Source organism: Talpa occidentalis, unplaced genomic scaffold, assembly GCF_014898055.3.
Source record: "Talpa occidentalis isolate TD23 unplaced genomic scaffold, MPIMG_talOcc4v2.1 talOcc4.13, whole genome shotgun sequence".
NCBI classification, from domain to species: domain Eukaryota; kingdom Metazoa; phylum Chordata; class Mammalia; order Eulipotyphla; family Talpidae; genus Talpa; species Talpa occidentalis.
The window spans coordinates 58801453-58824974 of NW_023601322.1; the positions used below are offsets into that span (position 1 = coordinate 58801453).

The window sequence follows — 23522 nt, forward strand, 5'->3', positions numbered from 1 at the left end:
TTAAACACCATACTATGAAGCAATCCGCAGCCTCTGCAGCACAACTTCGGTCCCCAGCCAGGGAGCTGACCCACATGGCGCAGCAGACCTCTCCTGTCTCACCCGCTCTCCCCTCAGCAGTGTATTTCAGTGAATCCACCAGTTCTGCTCCCCACTCTGTCTCTGGTGAATCCTCTCACCCTCCTGGACCTCTGGCCTACACCCCAGCTCTTGTATGCATAAATAAATAAATCTTAAAAAAAAAAAAAGTTTACATGGTCTCATAGACTTACTCCAACAAGGTTCTGTTTTGATCTTGTAAAGGCATTTTAAAGATGACTGGTTTGGGACCTACAGAGACTGGGAAGGATGATGTCATTGTTAGGGAAGGTTGGGGATGATAATGTCTTTAAAATGTTCCTTCAATGTCCTGTATAGTGATCTTCGTACATTTTTAAAAAGAGAAAAACATTTATTCTTGAAGCTGCATCCAAGAGAGTCCACTCTACGGAAAATGTTTGTTCATCGTGAGCTCTGCTTGGTCCAGAGAAAGTCCTCAGGGGGTTTCCTGGGGCCTGGGCGCCAATGGTCAGTCTGGTGGGGCTGGTAGCATGTGGAGCCTGCTCACCTCCCAACTGAGGATTCTGGTGAAGGGGGACAGTTCTCAGAGCCGCCCTCCAGTCAGTCCCGTGGGCTTTGTGCTCTGGATCCGGCAGGACATGAAGAGAGGCCGAGAAGGAGTGGGGCTGAGGAGACAGGTGCCAGCTGACCATGTCCTCTCCAAGCTTGCTGTCTTCTCCAAAATGAAGAGGGGGCCCCGGGCCTTATCTTGGCTCCCTCACCTGGGAGGGGTGGCAACCTCTCGCCATGGGCCTTATCTACCTGAGGTCTAGCACACAAGAGCAGGGGAAAGTTCTCATCCGGCAGGATCCCTGCACCTGAGTGCCCAGGCCCAGCCAGCAGGCCCCGTGGGGCTACGGCAGGTATTCTTCCTTGACTGGCAGTGGGGAGGAGGCACCCAGGAGGCTGGTGGAACTGGAGCACAGGCCCCCCAGGGGTGGTCCAGCTGGAGCCGGCGTGACTTCATGACCTGCGGGCAGAGGCTGTGGGGGTTGCTGCTGCTGCTGCTTCTTCTTGTTCACTTTACGCTCTTTTGCCCGCCGATTTTGGAACCAAATCTTCACCTGTGGGATAAGAGAATAGAGAGAAAATAAGTGGTAGGGGAACCAGATGACAGGCTAAGAGGGAGAGAGGAGAGCAGAGCTGGGATTTCACAATATGACATTGTGGCCTCCCTCTGGCTTTAGCCACCCATCCTACGTTCTCCCTCTAGAATTTACTCTCCTACCTTCAAAACAATGTTCTTTGTAAATTTCTTCCCTACCATCTTCCAAGGCCAGGCCTTAACACCCCTCCTCCAGGAAGCCCTCCCGGTGACTTCTCCCTCCTGGATTTAATCAGCCCTGATCATAGCCTGCTATAGCCTAGATCTAATCCCCTTTCCCTCTATTGGGGTTTGGGATACTGGGTTTTGTGGAGGGTGTGGGGCATTTAGGCACCGCTCAATTTTTGCTTTGCTGTGTGATATGGCCAGGAGACTCAAAGCCTTTGTTCTCTTCCCTGAGCTCCATAGTCTGCGCTAGAGCCTGGAGGCCACACTCCTAGTATCACTCTCGTGGCTGAATCTGGGGACCCGCACACCTGTCGCTCAGTGAGCCCGAGGCTGGCGGCCAACTCGGACTTGCGCCGGATGGTGATGTAGCGGCTGTAGTGGAACTCCTTCTCCAGCTCCAGGCGCTGGTGGTCGGTGTAGACAACACGGTACTTGTCCTTGGTCCGGGTCTTACCTGAGAGGCAGAGGGGACAGGAGGGAAGATGTGTGGGGAAGGGGAGCCTGCGAAATGTCCAGGCTGGGCCCCAGGAAGGAAGAGCAGCAATCCAGGCCCCAAAGGAGGGCCCTGAGGTGGGGAGGGACAAACATCCCAGTCTGCAGGGATCATCTCCCTGGGCTCAGACTTCGAGACCCGAACCTGGGAGGCACTGTTCGTAGGTTCATTTGGGACAGCACCTGGCAGAGAGAGCAACTGCTCAGAGTGGCACCACCAGCTGCTGTGAAGCTGGGGGTTCAGTCCAGGTGGCCAGCTCCCCTGATTTGGCCCAGCAGCTCCTCCATGCAGTCAACAACAGGCACTCCTGGGAAACTTGTGAAAAACAGCTTGCAGGGCTTCCCTGACCAAGGGAAGCAGAAAGCCATCCAGGCCTGGGGGAAGAACCTGCGTTCCTTTATATTTTTAACTTTTTTTAAACTTTTTTTGGTATTACTTTTATTGAGGTGACTTGGTTTACCATACTACATGTGATCTGGGGTCTAGGAAGAACCTGCATTTTTAACAAGCTCCCCAGGTGGTTCTGACACATGGGTCCTCAGCCCACAGGGCTGAACACTGGAGACGTGGAGGGACATGGCAGGCAGCGGGCACTGAGACTACAAGGATGTCAACTGCTCTTTTCTCCTGTGCAGGAGAGGAGAGCGGGGAAGAGCCTCCACAGGCAAAGGCAGAGGCAGAGAGTTTTCTGGAAACATCTTGGGGTGTAAGTACTTCCATTCCTGCCAAATGCCTAGCAGCTGCTGGTCCCAAAAACCAAACAGAAAGAACTGAAGACATGTCATGTTCCTCAAAGGCCCTTGACCTGGACACCAAGCCCTGAGCTGGGGCTGCCCCTGGGGAGGGGCTGTTCTGCTGGAGCATCCCACTCCGTCCACAGCCAGGCGCTGGGGTACTACAGTGAGCACATTTACAGATCCCTGCCCTCAGAAGTTCTGGTTCTAGTGGAGAGAGAGGGACAAAAATAAAATAAATATGGAAAATATTTGATACCTTCATTGATGATTTCAGAGAGAAAGAAGATAGGGAAGGAGGTCAGGGGATTTAGGAACAAGAGTTTGTGATTTTAAAAGTGGTGGTCCATGAAGGACTTAGTGAGAGGGGATTTAAGCAAAGATCTACAGGAGATGATGGAAAGAGCTAACAGCTATCCAGGGTGGAGGGCTAGTGCAAAGGCCCTGGGGTGGAAGCACACCTGTCTGAAGAGTAAGGAAGCTGTAAGGCTGGGGTGCAGGAGGGGTAGGGGGTGTGAGGGCCTATGGGAAGGACTCAATTTTACTCAGTCTGGGATGGAAGCCACTGCGGGGTTCTGAGCCGACCCAGGGTCTGACGAAGATTTTCCTCTTACTCTGGCTGCTGTGTGGAGAGAAGATGGGGAGAGAAAGAGGGAGCGCAGGCAGACCTACAGTAATCCAGGAGAGAGAGGAGGCAGCCTGCCCTCCATGGAGCTCAGCCGGGGCCAGAACTGGATGTGAAGACCATCTGGGGTTAATGTCAGAGCTCACTGTGGGGCTGGGATTAAGGTCTGTCTGGAGAGTATATTAAGAGTCAGACTTGGCCTGGGCTGGTGCAGGGCTGACTAAACATCAGTTTCCTTTGTAAGAAGTTGGGAACGTTGGCTATAAATAGGAGGCACAGGCAAGCACTTCCAGACACATGTGTGCCCTGCCTGGCGTGGAGGGTCTCTGTACCACCATCGGCCCCCTCCCACTTCACCGAGTGCCCACGACAGCTTGGCTCTCACCTTCTCGGTCATGGCTCTGACCCTGTCTGTCCCTCAGCACCCTGTGCTAACTACCCCCCCCCCCCATTTTAGTCTCCACCCCTCCATCAAGCCCACACTGCTCGGCAGGACAGCCACAGGTCTCTCTAGACCAAGCGGTTGTGTGGCGAGCAGGAGACCGCAGATGTTCCTGAGCTCTTTTCCTTAGATTCCCTGCCATAGCAGCGGAACCACAGTGGACACTTCCACATCCACTGACCTCGGCCCACCGCCCGATGCAGCATGGGACAGCCTCGACCTGCAGCCAAGCCTGGCCCAGCCAGGGGATGAGGGAGTGGCTGCCGAGGACTTGGCTCCAGATGGGCCCTTCCTTGGCCTAGAAAATTCAACACTGGCTCAAACACAGCTCTGCCTAATGCCAGCACCGCCAGGGCCCAGTGGAGCTCTGAATCCATAGCTCTGCTGAGTTCACTGAGCTAGATGAAGAAACTGGGTTTCAGGATGGTTCTACAGCTGCCAGAGCTCCAAGTAAGAGAAGTCCTGAGTCCTCCTAGCCCAACCTCCCTGTCTAGGAGGGCCTGGATTTGCCAAAGCCACGCCATCTGGTCTAAAGTGCTTGTAACTCAAGCCACCAAGTTTAGGGTCTACAGAGCTGGCCATGGAGTCCTCCTAAGAACCCCTGGTAACAGACACTCCCACAGCAGCCCACCCCATACCTGCACTTCTGGGAAGGGAGGGGCCAAACCATGGGGAGTACAGACCCCTGGAGCCCTGGTGGGGCTGGATGGCTGACAAGCCAAGGCCTTGAAAATGCCCAGAAAGCTTACACCACCCCCAGGACAGCCTGAGGTTAGGGGGCGAGGCTCCCTGGCTACCCAAACTGCAACCTGAGAGTATAGGCAGTGATTATAAGACATTCCTTCCTCAGCTACCCAGCGCCTATCCTTTCTGATGAACAAGCAGGGACCCATTACACCCATTTCATAGATGGGGGAAGCTGAGGTTCAGAAAGTGGCCTTGCTGAAGGCCAAAATGGGGGCCATGGAGGGAGGTGGTTAATCAGGAAAACTAGTTCTACCTACACAATTACTCATCTTCAGTCTAACAAGGCTACCGGTCACCCCCCTTTTGAATTCAGGAAAGGGGCTGGCCAGTCCAGAAGCCCATTGATCTTCTAGCTGGTAGAGCTTCTATCTGGCATAGCTGCTCAAAATGCAATTTTATTGCTAAGAGAATGGCTCTGTGAAAGGACAGATGTTTGATGTCACGCTGTGTGGCCCAGGGAACCCCATAAGCTATCAGGCCCTGAGAACTGGAACATCCTCCTTGGAGCCCGACTTGGTGACATCTGGCCTTGGTCAACATGCACATGACCTTTGACTCATTAGTCCCACTTCCAGAAATTGACCCCACAGATAAATGCCCAAAGCTATAGCTGCTTTGAATAGCACCAGACTACAGCAATGAATGTGTCTGCAAGTAGGGAACTTCTGTAAGGGATGGTTCATCCATGGACATGTCATGCAGCTTTTAAAAAGAAAAGCCACAGCTCTGCAAATTCCAATATGGAGCCATTTCTAGGACACAGTGCTAAGGGTGGGGGAGCAAGATATAGAGTGTGGTAAATGGTATATTGCCTTTTTTTTGTATAAAAATGGGCGAGGTACATACATTTGTGCACCCATAGAGTTCTTTCTGACAGTACACACCAATAACAGAAGCCAGTAATCGGGGGTGCCTTGAGACGTAAGCCCCTGCTGGCAGCCTCAGAAACAGCCCTGGAGCCTACGATGCAGTGAATGCCTAGTACAGTGCCTGGCACACAGTAAGTGGGTGGCAAAGGAGGGAGTTGATCCACTTCTGATCGTCACAGGATGAGCTTACGGCAGGCGTGCTGGGAAGCTGATCTGGGCTATGTGTTGGAGGAGACTGTTTATTTATCAGCTCCCTTCCAATTTGGAAACATGAGGCTCCCAATGTTTGTTGATTCTCTGATTGTGTTTGTTATTGTTACTGAAAGAATTGTAAGGACAATTTCCCTGTCTGAGAGTCGTAGCAGTCTTGCTCAGCTGGAGGAGAGGGGCCAGCCTGGGCCAGGCCAGGACAGAGTTCAGTCTCTGCCCTGGGGCATAGTGGGTGGTTCCAGGAAAATCTTGTTCCTCTAGCTCAACACTTCCTTTGCCCTCTTCCTGCTGGGTTTGTGGCCCTGCAGGGTGACACTGCCAGTCCTGGTCCTCAGGGCCTGGAACAGAAATCCAGTCCTGAACTCCTTGTGGAGTCCAGCCTCCAATGGCTGTGCATAAAAATTCCCCCAACACACACAAACACTCTCTCTCTCTCTCTCTCTCTCTCTCACACACACACACACATATGCACGAGCACACACGTTTGTTAAAAATATCTGTGCCTAAGCTCTACCCCAGATCTGCTTTGCCTGAATCTTCCTACCATCTTCAGCAAGCCCACTGCGGGATCCTAAACTAGGCAGAGTCAGTAGGTCCTGGCACAGCTCTGAGCCATCTATGTGGCTTTCACTAAGCCCCTTCTCTCTGGGCTCACTCTCTCCTGTGAGGGGTGGGGGCCAGCTCCCAGGGCCTGTAGATACTTGAAGTTCTGTACAGCAGTTAAAGCCTCTGTAAGGATCCAGACCTGTGTTTGACCATCTGCAACTGAAGGACTTGACAAATGACTGAACCTCTTTGCTCCAGGGATGTGACAGCAGCTTGTGAAGGGCAACTGTGGAGTGACATGACATGAGCTATTTGCAGAAGCAGATGTTGGAGGGATCCCTTGGGAGAGGGAGGAATGTTGCTTGGTGGGGGAGTCACAGGGTAAAGGACACACTGGCCTGGAGTGGGGCAATCAGGCCTGGTCATCAGCTGGGCATGTGATGCTCAGTGTGGGCCTGTTTCCCCATCTGTACACCAGGCCTAGGGCTCAGCAGTCCGACCTGGCCCGATGGACGCCAGACAGATGTCCTTCCTGAGCCAGAAGCTCACTATTGGGCCCCTAGTTGGGTCCTTGTTGTGGCTGACCGCCTGTCACAGGCTGCTATCACAGCCCCTCACTTTGGTTCTGCAGCCAAGGTAAGGCTGGCATGAGGGTGGGTTAGAGAAGGATGGCTTGGCCAGCCCCTCGCAGGATCCTGCAACCTTAGCAGATCTCTCCCCACCGGCACTGGCACCCTCTTTCTGATCACAGACCCCCCATCGTCACTGTACCTTCCTCCTCCCAGGCCACCTCTGCGACATCCCTGCCTGCTCCTTCTTTTGACACTCCCCAACCTGGCCTGGCTCTGAGAGGTAGCATAGAGGACAGATGCTTTAGTCAGACAGACAGATGGGTTCCTGGCCCCATGCCCTCAGTGGGGACTGAGGCAAGTCACAGAACCCCTCTGAACCCCACTTAATGTATAAAATGAGGACATGAATACCTCCCTTATAAACAGAGTTGCAGAGATTAAATGTGATCATCTATTTCACAGGTCATTATTAGTAAAAGCTGGCTGTGATGATGATGATGATGAGGAAGAAGGTAAGATGACTGCAGAGACAAGAGGCAGGAGAAGGGGGCCCCCATCCAGATTGGATGAACATACTAGGAACTCTTGAGAAGGCTTTTCCAGGGCCATCCCCTAGGACAGCTATTAGCCACATGTGGCTATTTAAATTGAAATTAAATAAAATTAAAAATTCAGTTCAGCAGCTCTCCTGCCTGCCTGTGACTCTGCCTGTGCCTCTCTTTTTCTTTCTCCTTTTCCTAATAAACCTGTTCTCTTAAAAAAACAAAATGAAAATTCAGTTCACCAGTCACTCTGGCCATATTTCAAGTGACTGCTAGACACAGGCAGTACTGGTACAGAGCAAGCCATCATCACAGAAAGTTCTAGACAAAACCCCCAACGAAGCCAGATCCCATACCTGCAGAGGAGCCCTGAGCAGACTGTGCTGGCACTATCTGCAGAGTGCCTCTAACTGCACCTACCACCTGTTGATATTCTTCCTAGCTTTTTTCACCAAAAATAATGGGTGCCCTTGACCCAGAACAGCCCCTCTAAGACTTGCAAACAGCCACTGCATTCCTTTGAGTCTTCTCCCAGGGTTCATGACTTGAGGTCTTGAAGCTGTTTCCTGGTGGAGTTTCTGGGTCCCTGGTAAAGCTCCTCTAGTCTGGACAAGAGGTCCCAGCCTAATAATCCACAAGCACGTGTCCTGACATCTCACTTTGGGGTGAAGTTACAGCGAGGGAGTTTGTACTCCATCCCTTTTCCAGTGGGACCATGCCAGCTTGCTCACCTGGCCACATAGGGCCTGACCCACACAGGCTTACTACCCCTTGATCTTCCGCATCCCGTGAGCAGCCCTCCATCTTCCAGCCACTCGGGCCAGAAGTCCACATGGCACCGCCCAGTCCTGTCTCCCTTGCTTCCCACATCCAGTCCGTGAGCCCGCCAAGGACATCTGTCCAGCCCCACTGCTTCCACAGCCTCCTTCAAAGCCACTAATCTAGTGGAAAACTGCTGCTTTGGAGTCAGAAATTTGTATATTTGAGAAAAAAGTGCTGAGCACATGCTGAGCGTTCAATAGCGCTAGTGCATGTTGTCATTTCTCTGGTATTAATATTTGATTAATAGCCTTTATTTGTCGACTAGTTCATTCCCTCTTTCATGGTTGGGGGGGGTTTGAAAAGGAACAAACAACTGAGATCATTACAAACTGGTTAATATGAAGGGAGGCAAGTGTGCAGCTGAGGGCAGGGCTAAGGTAGGGAGGTGGAATCCTTCTTCAGATTAGGGGCCATCTCCCGGAAGAGGGGAAAGTTACACCAAGACCTGAGGTTGAAAATGAGGCTTCTACATCACAAATGGGGGGAAATATTCTAGAAAGAGAAAAAAAGCATGAGCAAAGGTCCCAAGGCAGAGAGTAGAGTCGTGACAGACAGCTCCGACTCGCCAGGGGCCCCATCTGCCTTGTTCTGACTGGAATTCTCAGCACCTAGAAGAATGTTCACACAGAAGAGACACTCAGAGAGTGTTGCTGCCTGCCTGCCTGTCTGCCTGCCTGTCTGCCTGTCTGAATGAATGAATGAGATAGAGAGAGAGGTAAGACTAGAGAAGCCAGCAGAGCTCCAAGCTTGGGATGAGGGGTTTGGACTTGATTTCAAGCCATGGGAAATCCCTGGAGGGGGTGATCTAGGCATGTCAGTCTCGGCTAACACAAGTGCTTCAGTGTGGATGTAGAGGAATCTATATTTGGGGTGCCCCCAGCAAGCTGGAGGGTTTACCGTGATGGCATTGACTCCAGAGTAAGTGTTGTTGCCAAATCTCAGGAGTTTCAGGACAGAAATTTGAGAGGCCAGCCTATTAAGACAGCTTCCCACTGACAGGCAGACCCTGCTGCTAACAAAGCCATTTTGGACCTCAGAATCATCCCCCAAGCCCTCAGCAGCAATAACTGCAAAAGCAGGGGGGAGAGAACACCCAACCAAAAAAAGCCTTCCGCCACCTTCTAACTGGGTCATTCCCCTTCCCAGCTACATCTGAGAAAGGAGGTGTCAAACGTAGCTTCTGCCTTGACAACCAATATTAAGCAGCTCAGCCCCTGCTGGGCCCACCTCCCGTCCCCCCCGCCCCCCCCCCACCTCGCCCAACCTCCCAGCAATGGCCTCGTTTTCTTCCACCTGGGCTGGAACTCAGGCTCAGGTCCAAGCACATTGCTTTATTTGTTAGGCTTGCTGTCTGGGTATGAACCCTGTGCTGTCATGTCCCAGCTGTGTGAGGCTAGGTAAATCCCTTACCCTCTCTAAACCTCATTAACTTGATTAGCAAAAGAAGGCAAATAATAGAGCCTCATACCTCTTAGCATCATGAGGCTTAGTGAGATCACCCATACAAAGTTCTGAGTGCCTGGCACCTGGCCAGTGCCATGGTTATCAGTTTCTGCGTGAGCACCTGCAATGAACAAGTCATGGTAGAAAGGATGGCACTGGTTAGCACTGGTCCTTTAGGGCAGATAACAGATGGCAGATAGCAGTCCATGGTAACTATTATTTAAACAAGGGTCTCATATAGTGTCTGGAAGGGAGGAGATCAAGGAGGCCTTCCTAGAGGAGGTGGTCTTAAAGAAAGTAATTTAATGCATTTAAACTGAGGAAAATAAAGGGGGTGGGGAGACAGCTCAGGTTGAGGGAGCCAGATGGAAAGACAGGGAGTATGAGGTGTGCCCCAGTGCATGCTGGGGACTGGCAGAGTTGGTCAGAGGCATGAGGGTCATAGGCACAAAGTACCTACTGTGTGCCTGGCTCAGGGCTGTGCTTTCTAGGCACGGTTGCTTCAATGTGCAATCCTATGAACCTAAAGTTATACTGGAAGCAATTGAGGCTCAGAGAAAAGATCCAAGTTAATCTACTGAGGCTATGTAGCTTCTAACAGAAATGCAATCCCGAGCCTGGCTCTGAACTGTTCCCAGTAAGCATCTCTGTATCTAGGCAAACTGATGGAGGATGGTTCCAGTCATGGGTTGGAACCCGTTCTCAAGAGGGTTCTGAATACCACAGAAATGGTATGCTGGTTGGGGAACAGACAACACACAAGTAAGTATGCGAGTAGATTGAGATGGAGGATAACTCTCTGAAAGAAAGATGGCAGAAATTGGTGGGTATGTGGGGAACCTACTTTGAGAAATCATGGAGAACTTCTCTGAAGAGGTGACCATTAAATTAAGATTAAAAAGGTGAGAAGGAGGCCTACAAAAGTCAGGGAAGGCGTATTCTGGGAAGAAGGAACAGCATATGCATAAGACCTACCAGGGGTGGCAGTTCTGAGGAACTGGCAGGGAAGGAGCGAGGAGCAGAGAGAGGTGAGGGCTGGCCGGGGCTGATTGGCAGTCTTGTCCAGCTCAGAAAGGAGAGTAGATGTTGCCCTAAATGTGATAGGAAACCACTGGAAAATTTTAAACTGACTTATTCAGCATTTATCCCAGGCCCACCTCTGCTTGTATGAAACTGCAACATTCCTTATGGGGTCTGGACTTCAATCCCCATCTGAATGTCTGTTCTCTAACTACCCAATGTAGATAGTCCAGACTGCTGGAGGATCAGAAGAGGGAAAGAAGGGACTGGCCACAAAGGGTAGCTGGGCCTATGGCCAGTGACATTTGGGGGTGTACTGATCATTCTTCTTCTGTCTCAGAAAACAGCAGTGCACAGGAAATGCCCCCGGAAGACCCTGTATCTTTTTTTTTTTTTTTTTTAGATTTATTCATTCATGCATGCATAGAAGAACCAGGGTACAGGCCAGATGTGCGGGAAGGTAAGAGGATTCACCAGAGACAGAGTGGGAAACAGAACAGGCAGATTGACTGAAATACACTGCTGAGGGGAGCAGCAGGTGAGACAGGAGAGGTCTGCCACGCCATGTGGGTATCTCCATGGCCGGCAGGGATAGAACCTGCACTGCAGAGGCTGTGGACAGCTTCACAGCGCTGCAATCAACAGCCTGTGCCACCTGGGAGGACCAAGACCCTGTATCTTCATTGCTCAGAGAAGAAACTGAGGACAAGTAGGGGAGGGCCAAGGTTCGGGCTTCCAAGACCAAGGCTTCTGTGTCCTGGGGCAGCCACATTCCTGGAGCCTGAGGAACTCCCCAAACTCCCTTACCCTTTCCTCCTATTTCCTGGGAGAAAAAGGGGAAAGGTTTTTGTTTTGGAGAAGAGTTACTCCTAGGCCCCCTCCCTATATGCCTGGGGACAACAGTCTCCAAAAGCCCTTCAAGCCCAGAGCTGAGCTGGTTTGGCAGCTCCGGTGCCCACAGAGGTGACCTACCTGAAAACACATAGCCTGGGGGCTCCCCAGGGCCACCTGCCACTCCTTGGACCCTGATGGGCCCACTCTCTCCAACAAGGAGATGGCCTCTCTCCAAGGCCCTCCCCAGGGAACCCCCCCTCCCACCCTCCAGCCATCTCCTAGTAGCCTGCTCAGCAGGAAGCAAGGATTGAAGTAGTGGAGAAGAAAGCAGCTTCCCTCCCCAGGACCTCCCAGACAGAACTCCAGGGACTGTGGCCCCAGACAGCCCCTCTCTTAGAATCTAATGCAGGCTTCTCAACCAGGACTTATGGATAAAGTGGGGACCCTGAGAACCCCCAAAATTGTCTGCCCAATTAGGTAACACTTTAGGTAGACTTGTACTTTCCACCAGTTTTTTTAAAGGGGGCCTTTTGTAACTCAAAGGCACCAGACCCTTCTCTCTCGTTTCACAGACAGTAAAACCAAGGCCCAGGGAAGGATCAGTTTAAGAAAAGCAGTTGTTCAAAAGGTTAGCATAGGCTTGAGGCCAACCAGCCTTGGTTCAAATCAACAACCCTCCCCCCTCCCCCAGTCCCCTGTCAGTGCTTCTGTGGCTTTGTACTAGTGTTGAACCCCTCTAAGCCATAGTTTCTTCCTCTTAAATCAGGAGGTGATAATAGTACCTACCACAATGTTGTCAGAATTAAATGAGTTAATACAGGCAGGGCCTTAGGTCAGTGCCTGGTCTATTAGTAAGTTCCATAAATGTTTGCTGTTAATATTTTTAGCCAAGGTTTCAGAAATGAGTGGCAGACCTGGAGCGTAAGCCCGGTCCTCTGAGGCACCCAGAAGGGTTGTCTCTGGGACTCCCCAGAAAATGGTACATTTCAGCTACATCTGTAGCTACTGATCACCCCTCCCCAGCATCTGCCCTGGGTGAGCACAGCTAGAGAGGAGGTGGGGGAAGTCCCAGGCTGCTCTCAGCTGGAGGAAGAGGAGGAGGAGCTGGACATCAAAGGATGGGCAGGTCAACTTCCCGCCCCCCAAGACCAGGTGGCCTTTGTCAGGACAAGCTGGACACAGCCAGGACAATGGGTCGTGGTATTCACTTCCCGGCCAACAGGAGTCACTACAGAGCCAAGGCGCAGCCAATGTTACATGACAAAGGTGGGGGGGGGTGCTATGAAGGAGGTCAGGCCGCCCCTCATTAAAGCGGGGCCTTTGTCCTGCCCCCTCCCCTGCCTTTGAAGAGGGTGGATCAGAGAGGCCTGCCTGGGGCAGGAGATTCACAGGCTCAGGAGCCAAACAGTAGCCACCTTCCCAACTGCTCTTGCTTCCCCTCCCCCGGGGTCAAGAGTTCAGGGAAGGCCCTGGAATGGTTAGTGGGGACCCCTCCCAATTTAACCAAAGGGGGCTCTTTTTTAGTTCAAAGGCTATGACCCACGACTGATCGGTCCACTGCACAGCTAGAAACTGAGACTGGAGAGGAAAGTGACCTGCCCATGTTCACACAATCCACTCGTGGGTCCTTGGGGTGGGGTGGGGGCAGTCTGCAGCTTCTGCTTGGGGTTGGGATAGGGTGAAAGGAATAGATGATCACTAGGGATAAAAGTCTGCGGGCCCTGACCCACAACCCAAAGCTCATTTCTTCACTTCTAGAGACCTCAGTTTCCCTGTCTGTATCAAGACAGGTTTACTAAGGGTATGGAAGGCTGGGGTTCAGCATGGAGAGGCTGAGCATAGTCCCCAGGTGAGAGGGTGGGAGGACCACCTTCCTGGAAACCAGACCAGGCCAGGGCAGAAACGTGACAGGGGGCTGCCAGTCTCTCCCCAGCACCTGCTGGTGCCCAGGGGCGCAACCGTTGGAGGCACAGGGCGAGGGAGGGGTCCTTACCGCTGCCACCGCCACCTCCCGCCGCCACGCTGCGCCGCATCCACTCGTAAGGCGTCCGCCTTTGCGCTCCGGGCGAGGCCGGTGCACCCGGGCTGCCAAGAGGCTGTACTAGGAGGCCCGGGCCAGGCCCTGGGGGCGCGGGCATCGGGCTGAAGTCCGGAGGTGGCCCGAACGCCAGCGGTGCTGGGCTGGCGGCGGGGGCCGCGGGGCCCGGGCCATAGGAAACTGCCCAGTCGTCCTTGGGCGCCGGGAAGGGTGCGCTCCAGGCCGCGGGGGCGCGGGGGCCGGTTCCACGTGCGAGTAGCCGGTGAAGTCGGGGTACTGCGGGGCCACGGGGGGCGGGGGACCGTAGGCTTGCGGACCCAGCCCGAGACTCGAGGGCCTGGAGGGACTGGGGTACACGGGTGAATCCTTGTCCAGCACATAGCCCACGTACATGGTGGCCCCGGGGCCCCCGCGCATGCTGGGCCCTGGAGCCGCCTCCGCCGGCCGCCCCGACGAGCCGCAGCTCACCTGAACTCGCTGGCCGGCCGCCGCCCGCCCCACCCAGGCCTTTTATAGCTACGGGCCCGGCGGCCCCAGCCCAGGCGGCTTTGCATTTCAAAGCTGGGGGAGCCTCCCGGCTGCGAATCAAAGGGGGAATCCCGTCCGGGGCGGGGGGTTCAAAAGGAGACAAATTGCCGCCCCAAGCGGGAGGTGGACGGACGGGGGCCGGGAGGAGGTGGGGGCGCTCGGGGCGTGTCCCGGCGATCTTCGAACAGACCGCGGCCTAGAGGCCCAGCGGCCCAAACACCTTGTCCTCGCGCGGCTGCCTGCGCCGCCAGCACATTGCACAGGTAGAGAAAAGGTGAGCCAGGGCCGGCGCACAGGCCTGTAACACTCGCCCTTGTGGTCAGCTGGAGGGAAGGGGAGCAACCCGCCGACTTCAAACAGGTTTCCCCTCGGTAAGGTAGCAGGCCCTAAATCTTTTACCAGGAAAGAGGGGGGTGGCCGGGTGTGGGTCACGACCCCTCAGAGTCTTGGATGGAAGCTGTGGGTGTTTTTTCCTGGAAAATGCACATATGCAATCACAGCAGTCCACAGACAATCCAGGAGTTAGCTCTGAAGAGGTGGGTGAGTAGGGACAATGTTCAGGACATCCTAGAAAAATTTTCACAATGCTCTTGACAGCCCTTGGCTTCCCTTTATGTTAAAGAGAAATTTCAAACATACTTAAAAGTAGAATTGCCAGTGAACCGCTATGTATTGCTATATCCATCCCCCAATTTCAACCATTGTGAAGATTTTGTCGCACTTATTTCCTTATTTTGCTAAAGTAGTCTAAAACAAATTTCAAACATCGTGTCATTTTACGCCACTTACCTCACCATGCATCTCTAAAGCACCTATTTTCTTACATAATGTACCATTATCACATCTAACAAAATGAACACAAATTCCTGGATATTATCTAACGTGCAGTTCATACTCAAAGTATTCTAGTGGATCAAAAAATGTCTTTTTAGTAGTTCCTTTGGGTGAATCAGGACCCAAAACCTCCGGTCTCTTTATTATAGCTGGAGCCCCTTGGAATTTTTAATGCACCTCCCCGGCAAAGACTGGCAGACACGTTATAGCTATCTAAGTCACAGGAGTTAGAGGGAGGGAGCAGACAGTTTGAGGGTTTAGCAGTGAACTGGGAGAGGGAAAAAAAGTTGAGGGGTTTGGGAAGAATTCATGAAGGACAGGACTCTGGGTCAGTAGCCCATTCGGCTCCCATCCCACAGGGCGTTGGTTCAGTGCCAAGGAGCTGCAAAGAAGCCCCTATCAGAGAATAGGGGTTTGATCCTCTGACATTTCTTGGCAGTCCTGTAAGCATGCAGGGGCATGTGGCCTCCAGAAGCTAGGCTGAATCAGGGTCTTTTCTATCAAACCTCCCTAGAGTTACCCATTATCTGGGGCAGGTCTTCCCACAGCTACCCCTCTGCTTCATCCATTCACCTGTTGCCTAATGATTTAGTGCTTCCTGTATACCACCCCTGAGCTGGGTACAAGTCAGATTTGCAGGCCCCAGAAGGGCTTGATCCCTGCCCTCCCAGAGCTCAGTGTCTCAAGGAGAGCACTACCATCACACCCGGGTGGTCTGTGCCATGGGGCACCCCAGCAGCTGTGTGAACTCAGCAGGTGCACTTGCCTGGGCTTTGGCATCAGGAAGGTATCTCAGCATTACACAGATGTGCTGGGATCTAGATATAATGTGCAGGACCCAGTGCTAAATGACAATGTGAGATGCCTTGTTCAAAAACATTAAGGATTTTGAGATGGTGACAGCAGAACACCCATCCAAGCATGCAGCTCTTCCAAACACTGGCCTGGTGTGTGCACAGGTGAAGCTGGTCCCACTTGGAATCTGATGGGTGATTTAACAGTAGGCATTTTAAGATCTCCACCCCCCAAGGGGAGCGCTTTCCATTTTACACATGGAAGCACTGAGGCCCAGAAAGGAAAGGGACTGTGCTTGGGACTAGGCAGCGGAAGGAGGTGGGAGAGGGGACGGCTGCCGCCTGGGTGGTCTCCAGACATGGATATGCACATGGCTGCCTTGGCAGGGAAGGCCCCCTTCCCCTGTCAGGAAGCCGACTGTGGGAGATATTTTGCACAGAAGTTGTCTGATGCCTTGGGCTCAGAACCAGTCTTTCAAGGGGTGGGTGGAAAATGAAGTATCCTGAGAGGGGAGAGGACGCCCCTGGGGGGACTGGGCTCTTCTCTCCCAGAGCTGCTCAGGAAGGAGAGGTGCCCTGGAGTGGGCTTGCAGGTCTGGTTTGAGAGGGTCAGGGACTGGGACCTGAGAGAGAAAGCTGCAGGCACAGATAGAGAAGCCAACCCACCTGCAACACAGCTCTCTCTCTCTCTCAAGGGCCCTCCATCGTGAGATGGGCCGTCATGAAGGAGGCGAGGAGCTCACCACCACAGGAAGCATGCAAGTGGGCGCTAGAGGTCCCGTGAGGGGAGCTCGGAGAGGACACCTATCTTTGGGGTGGGAAGCCTGGCGCTCTCTAATGCCTAGAATATGCGAAGTCAGACCCAATGGAGGCCTTCAGGTTGGACTGTCTAGGCATCTGTTTGCTCCTCTGCTCAATCACTTGACAAATGTGTCTTAAGTTTCCTCCTTTGGGCTGATCCTGTGAGCTACTGGTGGGACCCTGCCCTTGGAGTTCTAACAACCTAGGGGGTGTGGGGGGAGGTAGGGGGAGCAGTTACAAATCAAATAATCACACACAAGAAGGTAAAAAGGACATCTGTGTGAGACCTGGGAATCAGGAGATTTGAACCAGAGGGAGGAGACATGGAAGCGTTGCCAGAGGAAGTGACAAAGGACCCCTGGGGAGCAGGGAAGGCGCAGTGGGCAGAGGGGGTCAGTGCATAGGCTGGAGCCCTGTGGTCCTCTGGGACTGGGAAACCCCCGCGGTGGGGGAGCAGTGTGGATGGGGCAGGCCCATAAAGTGTGGGAGTAAATGTTATCAGGGGTTTGGAACAGTGGGGAGGGTGTGAGGGGATGTCCTAACAGGTGTGTGGATGAGCCAGAGGGACGGCTCGGCTGAGAGAAGTAGAGAGCTTGGCCAGGGCCTAGGAGTGAGGAAACAGTGTCCAGGACTTGGGTGGTGGCTGAGAGATGGAGGACTTTCCAGGCGAGCAGAGACCATTTCCCTCATTAGGGAGAGAGCAGAGGCCTGGGAAGCCATTTCAGCTCTTCACTTGGTCCCCTCGATATTGTCCTTGCCAGGGTAGAGGGTTGGACAGGCTAATTCTCCCATTTATGTGGACTCCACACCCCTCTGGACCCACTTTCTGAATCCTGGTTATTGGAAAGGGTGGGGGCAGCTGACCTCATTTGCTGGATGAGGAAAGGGAGCATAGGAAGGGCCAGGTGCCTTACCAAGGTCACACGGGCACCGGGCTGGGCACAGAAGCTGGGTTTCCACTGGCTCTTCTCACTGAGCAGCCAGAATGCTCAAGAGGTCCTCAGTCCAGCCCTGCTGATCCTCCAAATGTCCCCAGGTCCACCAGGGTAGGCGAGCAGGGACATCATAGCTGACCACAAATACCTATGAAGCACCAACTCACCTGTTTTACAGATAGGGAAAGAGAGGCCCAGAAATCTATGGAAAGTTCCCTCAGCCACTTGGTGCTGTACTGGCCTTAGACCTAGGTCTTCCGACTTGTAGCCAGTGCCCTGAAGGTGCCTCTCTCTGAGATTGCAGGGTTGACCCTACACTTGCATTGGGGTAATAACAACAGCAGTCATGCCATTTATTTGCTAAGTGCAGGCCGCATGCCAGGTTGTTTGCATGTATTACTCCACTTCAGCCACAGTGAGGATGAGCCCATTTCGCAGATGAAGCAGGTGGAACTCAGAGAATTGAAGTCACTTGCCTGAGGCCACGGCACCAAGTTCACTGGAAGTTCTTTCCTCTCCTGCAGGATGACCTGGGTATCTCTTCCCCCACCCCTTCCCCTATCTGGGGGTTTTGTTTAAACAAACACCTGGTTCCTCTTTCTCCTTTGGCCTCTCCATGCAAAAGAGACCATTCTCTCCCCTGGCCCTCACCCTTATGTGGACCCCTAAACAGAGACCTAACCACCCTGATGTGACACCCCAGTTGTCCACTCCTGAAGATACTGGAGCCTTGGTTAAAAGTCCCAGGCTGGCTGAAATCATAAAGACCATCCCCACATGGTCTTTACTCCCATGTGACCTTGACCCCTTGCCTCTCTGGGCCTCAGTGTCCTCAAGTGCCCACTGGGAATTGGTTGTCTCAGACAGTGACGGGCATGTGAAAGGGGGAGAAGGCCCCAGCCACTTGGCAGTAGTCTTCCTCTGACAGCCCTTATCTCTGGGAGCGGCTGTTTATTGGACCTCTCCTTCCCTCTGGCTCCCTGGGCGGGTCACTCTTGCCTCTGGAAGCCCTCCCTTTGGGCTGCTCTCACACACCTCACCAGGGCCTCCATGGGTGGGGTGCAAAAGCAATGGCCTCATAAAGATCGTGGTGATAACTTAGTTTTTAAGTCAGGTTTATGGTGCTGGATGGGAACAGTTTCAGGGAACAGCTTTCTGTGGGACTCGGTTGACTTTGAGAGGAGAAACTGGGTCCACAGGATCCCCCTCTAGCCTCATGCCTCTCCCTAGATGCACCCTAAGCCTCAATCTCCTTCCGTGACCTTGGAAGGGAAGCTTGTCTTGTCTTCAGAGGCCCGGCTTCCACCTTTGAAACAGGGATGGTAATTCCTATCCTGCCCACCTCCAAGGGGTAGATGGGAGCCCCCTGAGTGGGTGCTGGTGCCCCTGTGGGCGTCTTTGCTTCCAATTCCCTCCCCCTCTGAGCCCCTTGTCGCCTCCTGCTTCCTCCAGAAGCTAGGGGCGCCACCTGCTGGCCCTATGGGGTACTACTGCAAGTCTCCCTGACTTCCTAGTCTGCCCCACACCATGAACCCCATTCCCTGTGGGGAAACAGAGGCCCCAGGGACAGAATGTCCTCCTGCGAAAGAGCACTGTGCCTGACCCTTTGAGCACAGGAGATCCAGAGGCCAAGGGAAGCAAACATGGTGGCACCGTGAGTCAGATGTCAAGCGTGGACTGGCCGAGAAGCCCCACCTCCCTCTTGGGTGCATTCCTTCGGCCTCTCGGATGGACAGAGTCAGGGCAGGGCAGGCAGCCTTTGGGGATCACAACAACCTTCACATGAACCGTTGCCCCACCTCTTGTCCCTGTTAGTCCATTCCTCCAGAACGCACTGCAGTGACCAAACTGCAGCAGCTTCCTGCTTAAAATCCTGCAGTTGTCCCTCCTGACTCTCAGGATAGAAGCAAGATCCCCCTAGGACCCGCAAAGCCCTTACACCCTCTCCAGCCTACACCCCACCATACTCTCTCTGTGCCTTAACCATTCTTTTCTTCCTGTTCAAATACACCAAGCTCTTTTGGGCTCTTTCCCTGCCTTTGTACATGCTGTTCCTTCTGTCTAGAACACTGTTCCTGCCCCTGCACTGTGTGTGGCCTCTTAACTTCAGGTCTCAGTTGAAATGTTTCTTCCCCCAAGAAAGCTCAATCTCCCTAAACAAGTAGTTCTACCCGCCCAGCCCAATATGCTCTCTATCTCCATTAACCTTATCATAGCATGATATCATGAATTCATGGTTTCCATGTTAGTTCTATGAGGGCAGGACACACAGTAAGTGCTCAATTAGCATCTGCTGCATGGATAAATGGCAGTACGGACAAGACAGTCTGGGAGTCAGAGTGAGCAGCCCCATTCTGGACCTGCTGTGTGCTTTCAAACAGGTCCTGGTCCTCTCTGGGCCTTGGGACCCAGCGTATCCAGTGAGACCTCTCAGGGTCCTGCTGTTCTGATGACCTTTAATCCATCTGTGTGGATCACACATCCTTGTCCCCTGTGACCCTGAGGCACTGAGACTAGTCCAGCTCTGGGCCGGGAGAGGCCAAGGTGGGCAGGGCCTTGAAGCCCTAATCTCCAGGGGACCCTGTCAGGTCTTGGTGGCTGACACAGTAAGCACAGTCCTAGGGACTTAGGGTGGGAATGTGGCCACACCTGAGAAGGAACCACCTTTTGTGGCTTTTTCACTTTGCTCCAGTCCTTGCTCCAGTCCTGCTGGCCTCTCTGCCCACCCACTCGGCTGTTTCCGGGTGGGGCGGGGTGGTGGGGGCAGGCTGGGATATGTCCCACCATGCTCTTCTTCTAGTTCCCCAGTGTCTGGTCCAAGAATCTACCTGCTGAAAGTGTACAAGGAAGAAGGACATGAGCTGGGGGGTCTCCTTTCTCTATCTGCCAATTGTGGGAAGTCCCCCTTGCTCTCTGAGCCTTAATTTGCATGCCTTTCCACTGGACACTCTCTTAGAATTCTTCAGGTTCTGACATCCCAGAGGACTGAGCTGGATGCTTGGGACACGTGTGCTACTTCCTCGCCCCAGGCTTGGAAGGCCTGGGAAGGGGGGCAGCCCTGGGAGCGTGGGAGAGCCAGATGTGGTGGCCGCTGGCTCTGTGAGTGAGTGTTGAGCCGGCCTACTGGGATTTCTCCCACTCAGTCACCCTTTCCGGGCTCCCCTCCCCCAGCCCCACAGAGAGCTGTGGCTTCCGGCCTGATGAGTGCGTGGGTGGGGGTCGGGGGCTGGTCAGTCAGCCTGGCTCCCTCCTTCAGGGAAGAGCTTGGGCCTGAGAGTCCAGAGAGCAGCCTGGCTCCAGCCAGGCCTTATGCAGGACAAACTTTTGGAGAGTGGCTTTCCACACTGGGGCTCAGCTGGAAGAGCTCCCCTCCGGCCCTGGTGGGGGTGGGAACTTCCGTGTCACTTCTGTGCCAGCAGCAGGCACCACACCTGAGAAGGAGCCACCTTTTGTGGCTTTTTCACTCTCCTCCAGTCCTTGCACAAAATGCCTTCTGTGCACTTAGGCCTCTCAACAACTGTGAGGCGGGACATATATGTCCACTTTATAGCTGAAAACTCAGAGACTCAATTCAGAAAGTGGGTCCCACTGGCAGGAAGTGGCAGAGCTGAGCTGGGACTGCCCACGTCTTGGCTCAGGGGTTTAATCCCTGAACATACCTCCCTGCAAAGGTACTGCACCCCATCTCTTCCTCTGCACCCCACCCCATTCAGCCTGACTTTCCACACTCCCTGCTCTGTCCATCCCTTCAGAGTACACAAGGGAAACTGAGGCTCAGAGAAGGGGGCTGCAAATGGAAGGAATTCCCATTTCAACAGTAACATTTCTAGACACTGTTCTAAGCCCTGTAAATACACCACAAATCCAACAGTCTGAAGACTCATTCCTCTGATTGGCTCCATTTTCTAGAGAGGGAAACAGACTCAGGAGTTTAAGTGACTTGCCCAAGGTCATGCAGCTTGGAACTGCAGAAGCTCGGAACTGAACTCTGTCCTGCCTCTGGCTCCAAATCTGCTCCACTCAGTCATGACCTTCCTGTCTCCGCTGTCCAGCCATGGGTGAGGGCTGGCACTCCCTGTGTCCCCACCGCATCTCAGCTGAGAGAAGGCCTAACAGCCCTGATGCCAGCCAAGGGTTAATGGTGGTAGGGGCTAAGTGATTCCAGATGGGCTGGCCGGAAACCAGCGCCTGCCAGCTTCCCTGAGGGAGCCACCACTCGCCGCCCCCTCCCCTTGGTGCTGCCTTTCTGGCCCCCAGCTGTCCCCTTGCCCTGGGGCCCACCAACCTCCACTCCCCCATTAAAGCCCTGCTCGAAGGAACTTGGAGACAGGCCATTATGTATAGATGGGGAAACCGAGGCTCAGAGAAGACAAGATACATATTCAAGCCCACACTAGGTCTCCTGGGAGCTAGGGGTGGCATTTCTGGGCGCTAGGGGTGGCATTGCCTCTGTGCAGGCCTGAACTCATCCTGGTCCCTGCAGTTGGGCCAAGTCTTTGAAGGTGAACTGCTAGGACAGAGGCTAGGAGGGGCATTGTAAAGTTGGGCTAGGAGGTACAAGCAGTCTGTGTGGTCCTGGTTCTGTGGTCTTTGGAGTCCCCTGTGACCCCACTGTCACTAAGCTCTGGACTAGGATCTCCCTCTCATGGCCTCTACCCCATGGCCTGCGGTCAGTCTGAGAATCCTTCTCCCTCCAACCCAGATGCTCTGCAGAGCAATCCCTATTGGGGCAAGATGAAGAACTGACCACAAATAGGTGACTGTGGTTGGTGTGGAACCCCAGCTCAGGTTACCCATACTGTCCCATGACGGGGCCCATGGGGTGGCCCTTGAGAAGATGGTCCAGAGGTACAGAAGGCAAGATGAAAGGGGCCCTTGGAAGAGGCAGATGCTCTCTGTGTGACCCTGGACACCTTTCTGCCCCCCTCTGGGACTCAGTTTCCCCGTGTACACATGGGGCAGGGGCAACTCAAAACTACTCTGTAAACCCTTTTAAAATGATGCCTCCTGGCATCTAAGGGAGCCTGTGACTAGAGACTTCGGATCTGAGCAAATGGGGTCATAGCAGAGTGGGGGAAACAGAAGCCCAGAGGGGAGTCTTGGAAGAGACTGGGCAGGCCCCCACCCCCAGCCCATGTGGAAGAGAGGGTAGGAGGGCAGAAACGGAGCACATGTCTGTTGAGTGACTGAATGAGAGACAGTGAAAGGAGAACCCAGCAAGGAGCCAGGACACTGCAACGTGGGTCTCCCTTTGGGGTCAGATAACTTGTGATTGTCCCCTCATGTAACACAGAGACCTGGCTCTGTTCCAGTCCGGTCGTCGCTTGGGAAGCTCACAGCATACCCCTAGGCCTCGGTCTCCTCATCAAAACAAGGAGAGAATCCTTTCCTGGTTCGCCAGGAATTTTTTTAAAGATTTATTTTATTTATATAATAAGAGCAGAGATGCAGGTCAGAGGTGAGGTCACCTCTTACCCCAGGGTGAGAGGATCTACCAGAGACAGAGTGGGGAACAGAACAGACAAGCTGACTAAATACACTGCTGAGGGGAGCAACTGGTGAGACGGGAGAAGTCTGCTGGGCCATGTGGGTCAGTTCCCTGCCTGGGACTCGAATTAGTGCTGCAGTGGCTGCCGATAGTTTCATAGTGCTGAGATTAAGGCCTTGAGCCACCAAGGAGGCCCCTCTCCAGGGATTTTGAAGTGATAGAAACATGTCTAGAAATAGGAAGTATGCTGGGTGACCTCGGGCAAGTCTCTTTCCCTCCCTGTGCCAATTCACCCTAGGCCTTGATTTCTCATTCTGAAAAGTGACCGATAATCTTGGAAGGTCTTTGCATCTCTTCCAGAAGCCCTCTCTGATTCCCTTCTCTTGGTTAGGGGTTCCTCAGGCCCCAGCCCTCCCTAGGGGCATCTACCAAGCATCGTCTGCCTCACCCTGTAGCCTGGACACCCTTGAGGTCAGGAAATGCGCCTGACCTGACACCCAGTGCAGTCTATAGCAACTAGTAGGTGCCCAGCATGCTTGTACAATGAATGAATGCTGGCCAAATCAATCATATAGTCATCAGATCTCCCTTTACAGATGGGGAAACTGAGACACAGAGAAGGGACCCACCCCCAGGTATCATGGCGAGGGGAGGCTGTCACCCGCAGCAGCCCGGGCCACTTTTTAATAAAAGTGACTCAACGGCTGGCTGGCGTGGGCTGCGGAATTTCTAAACAACCCCTCACATCCTGAGAGAGCGGGCTACAGGAGGGAAAAGAAGAAAAACAAGAAACTTGGGGGAAAAAAGGGAAAAGAGAGGAAAAAAATTGAAAT

The 23522-nt window shown here is 53.4% G+C and overlaps 1 protein-coding gene across 1 annotated transcript; it reads right to left on the bottom strand.

Annotated features, from left to right (window-relative positions):
* Positions 1 to 273: 273 nt before the first annotated feature.
* Positions 274 to 13702, bottom strand: CDX1 (caudal type homeobox 1). Its single transcript, XM_037508948.2, is given in 4 exon segments — positions 274 to 1163; positions 1681 to 1826; positions 13265 to 13534; positions 13537 to 13702. Coding segments are annotated over 4 exon segments (792 nt in total). The 3' UTR covers positions 274 to 953.
* Between the last annotated feature and the right edge of the window lie 9820 nt (positions 13703 to 23522).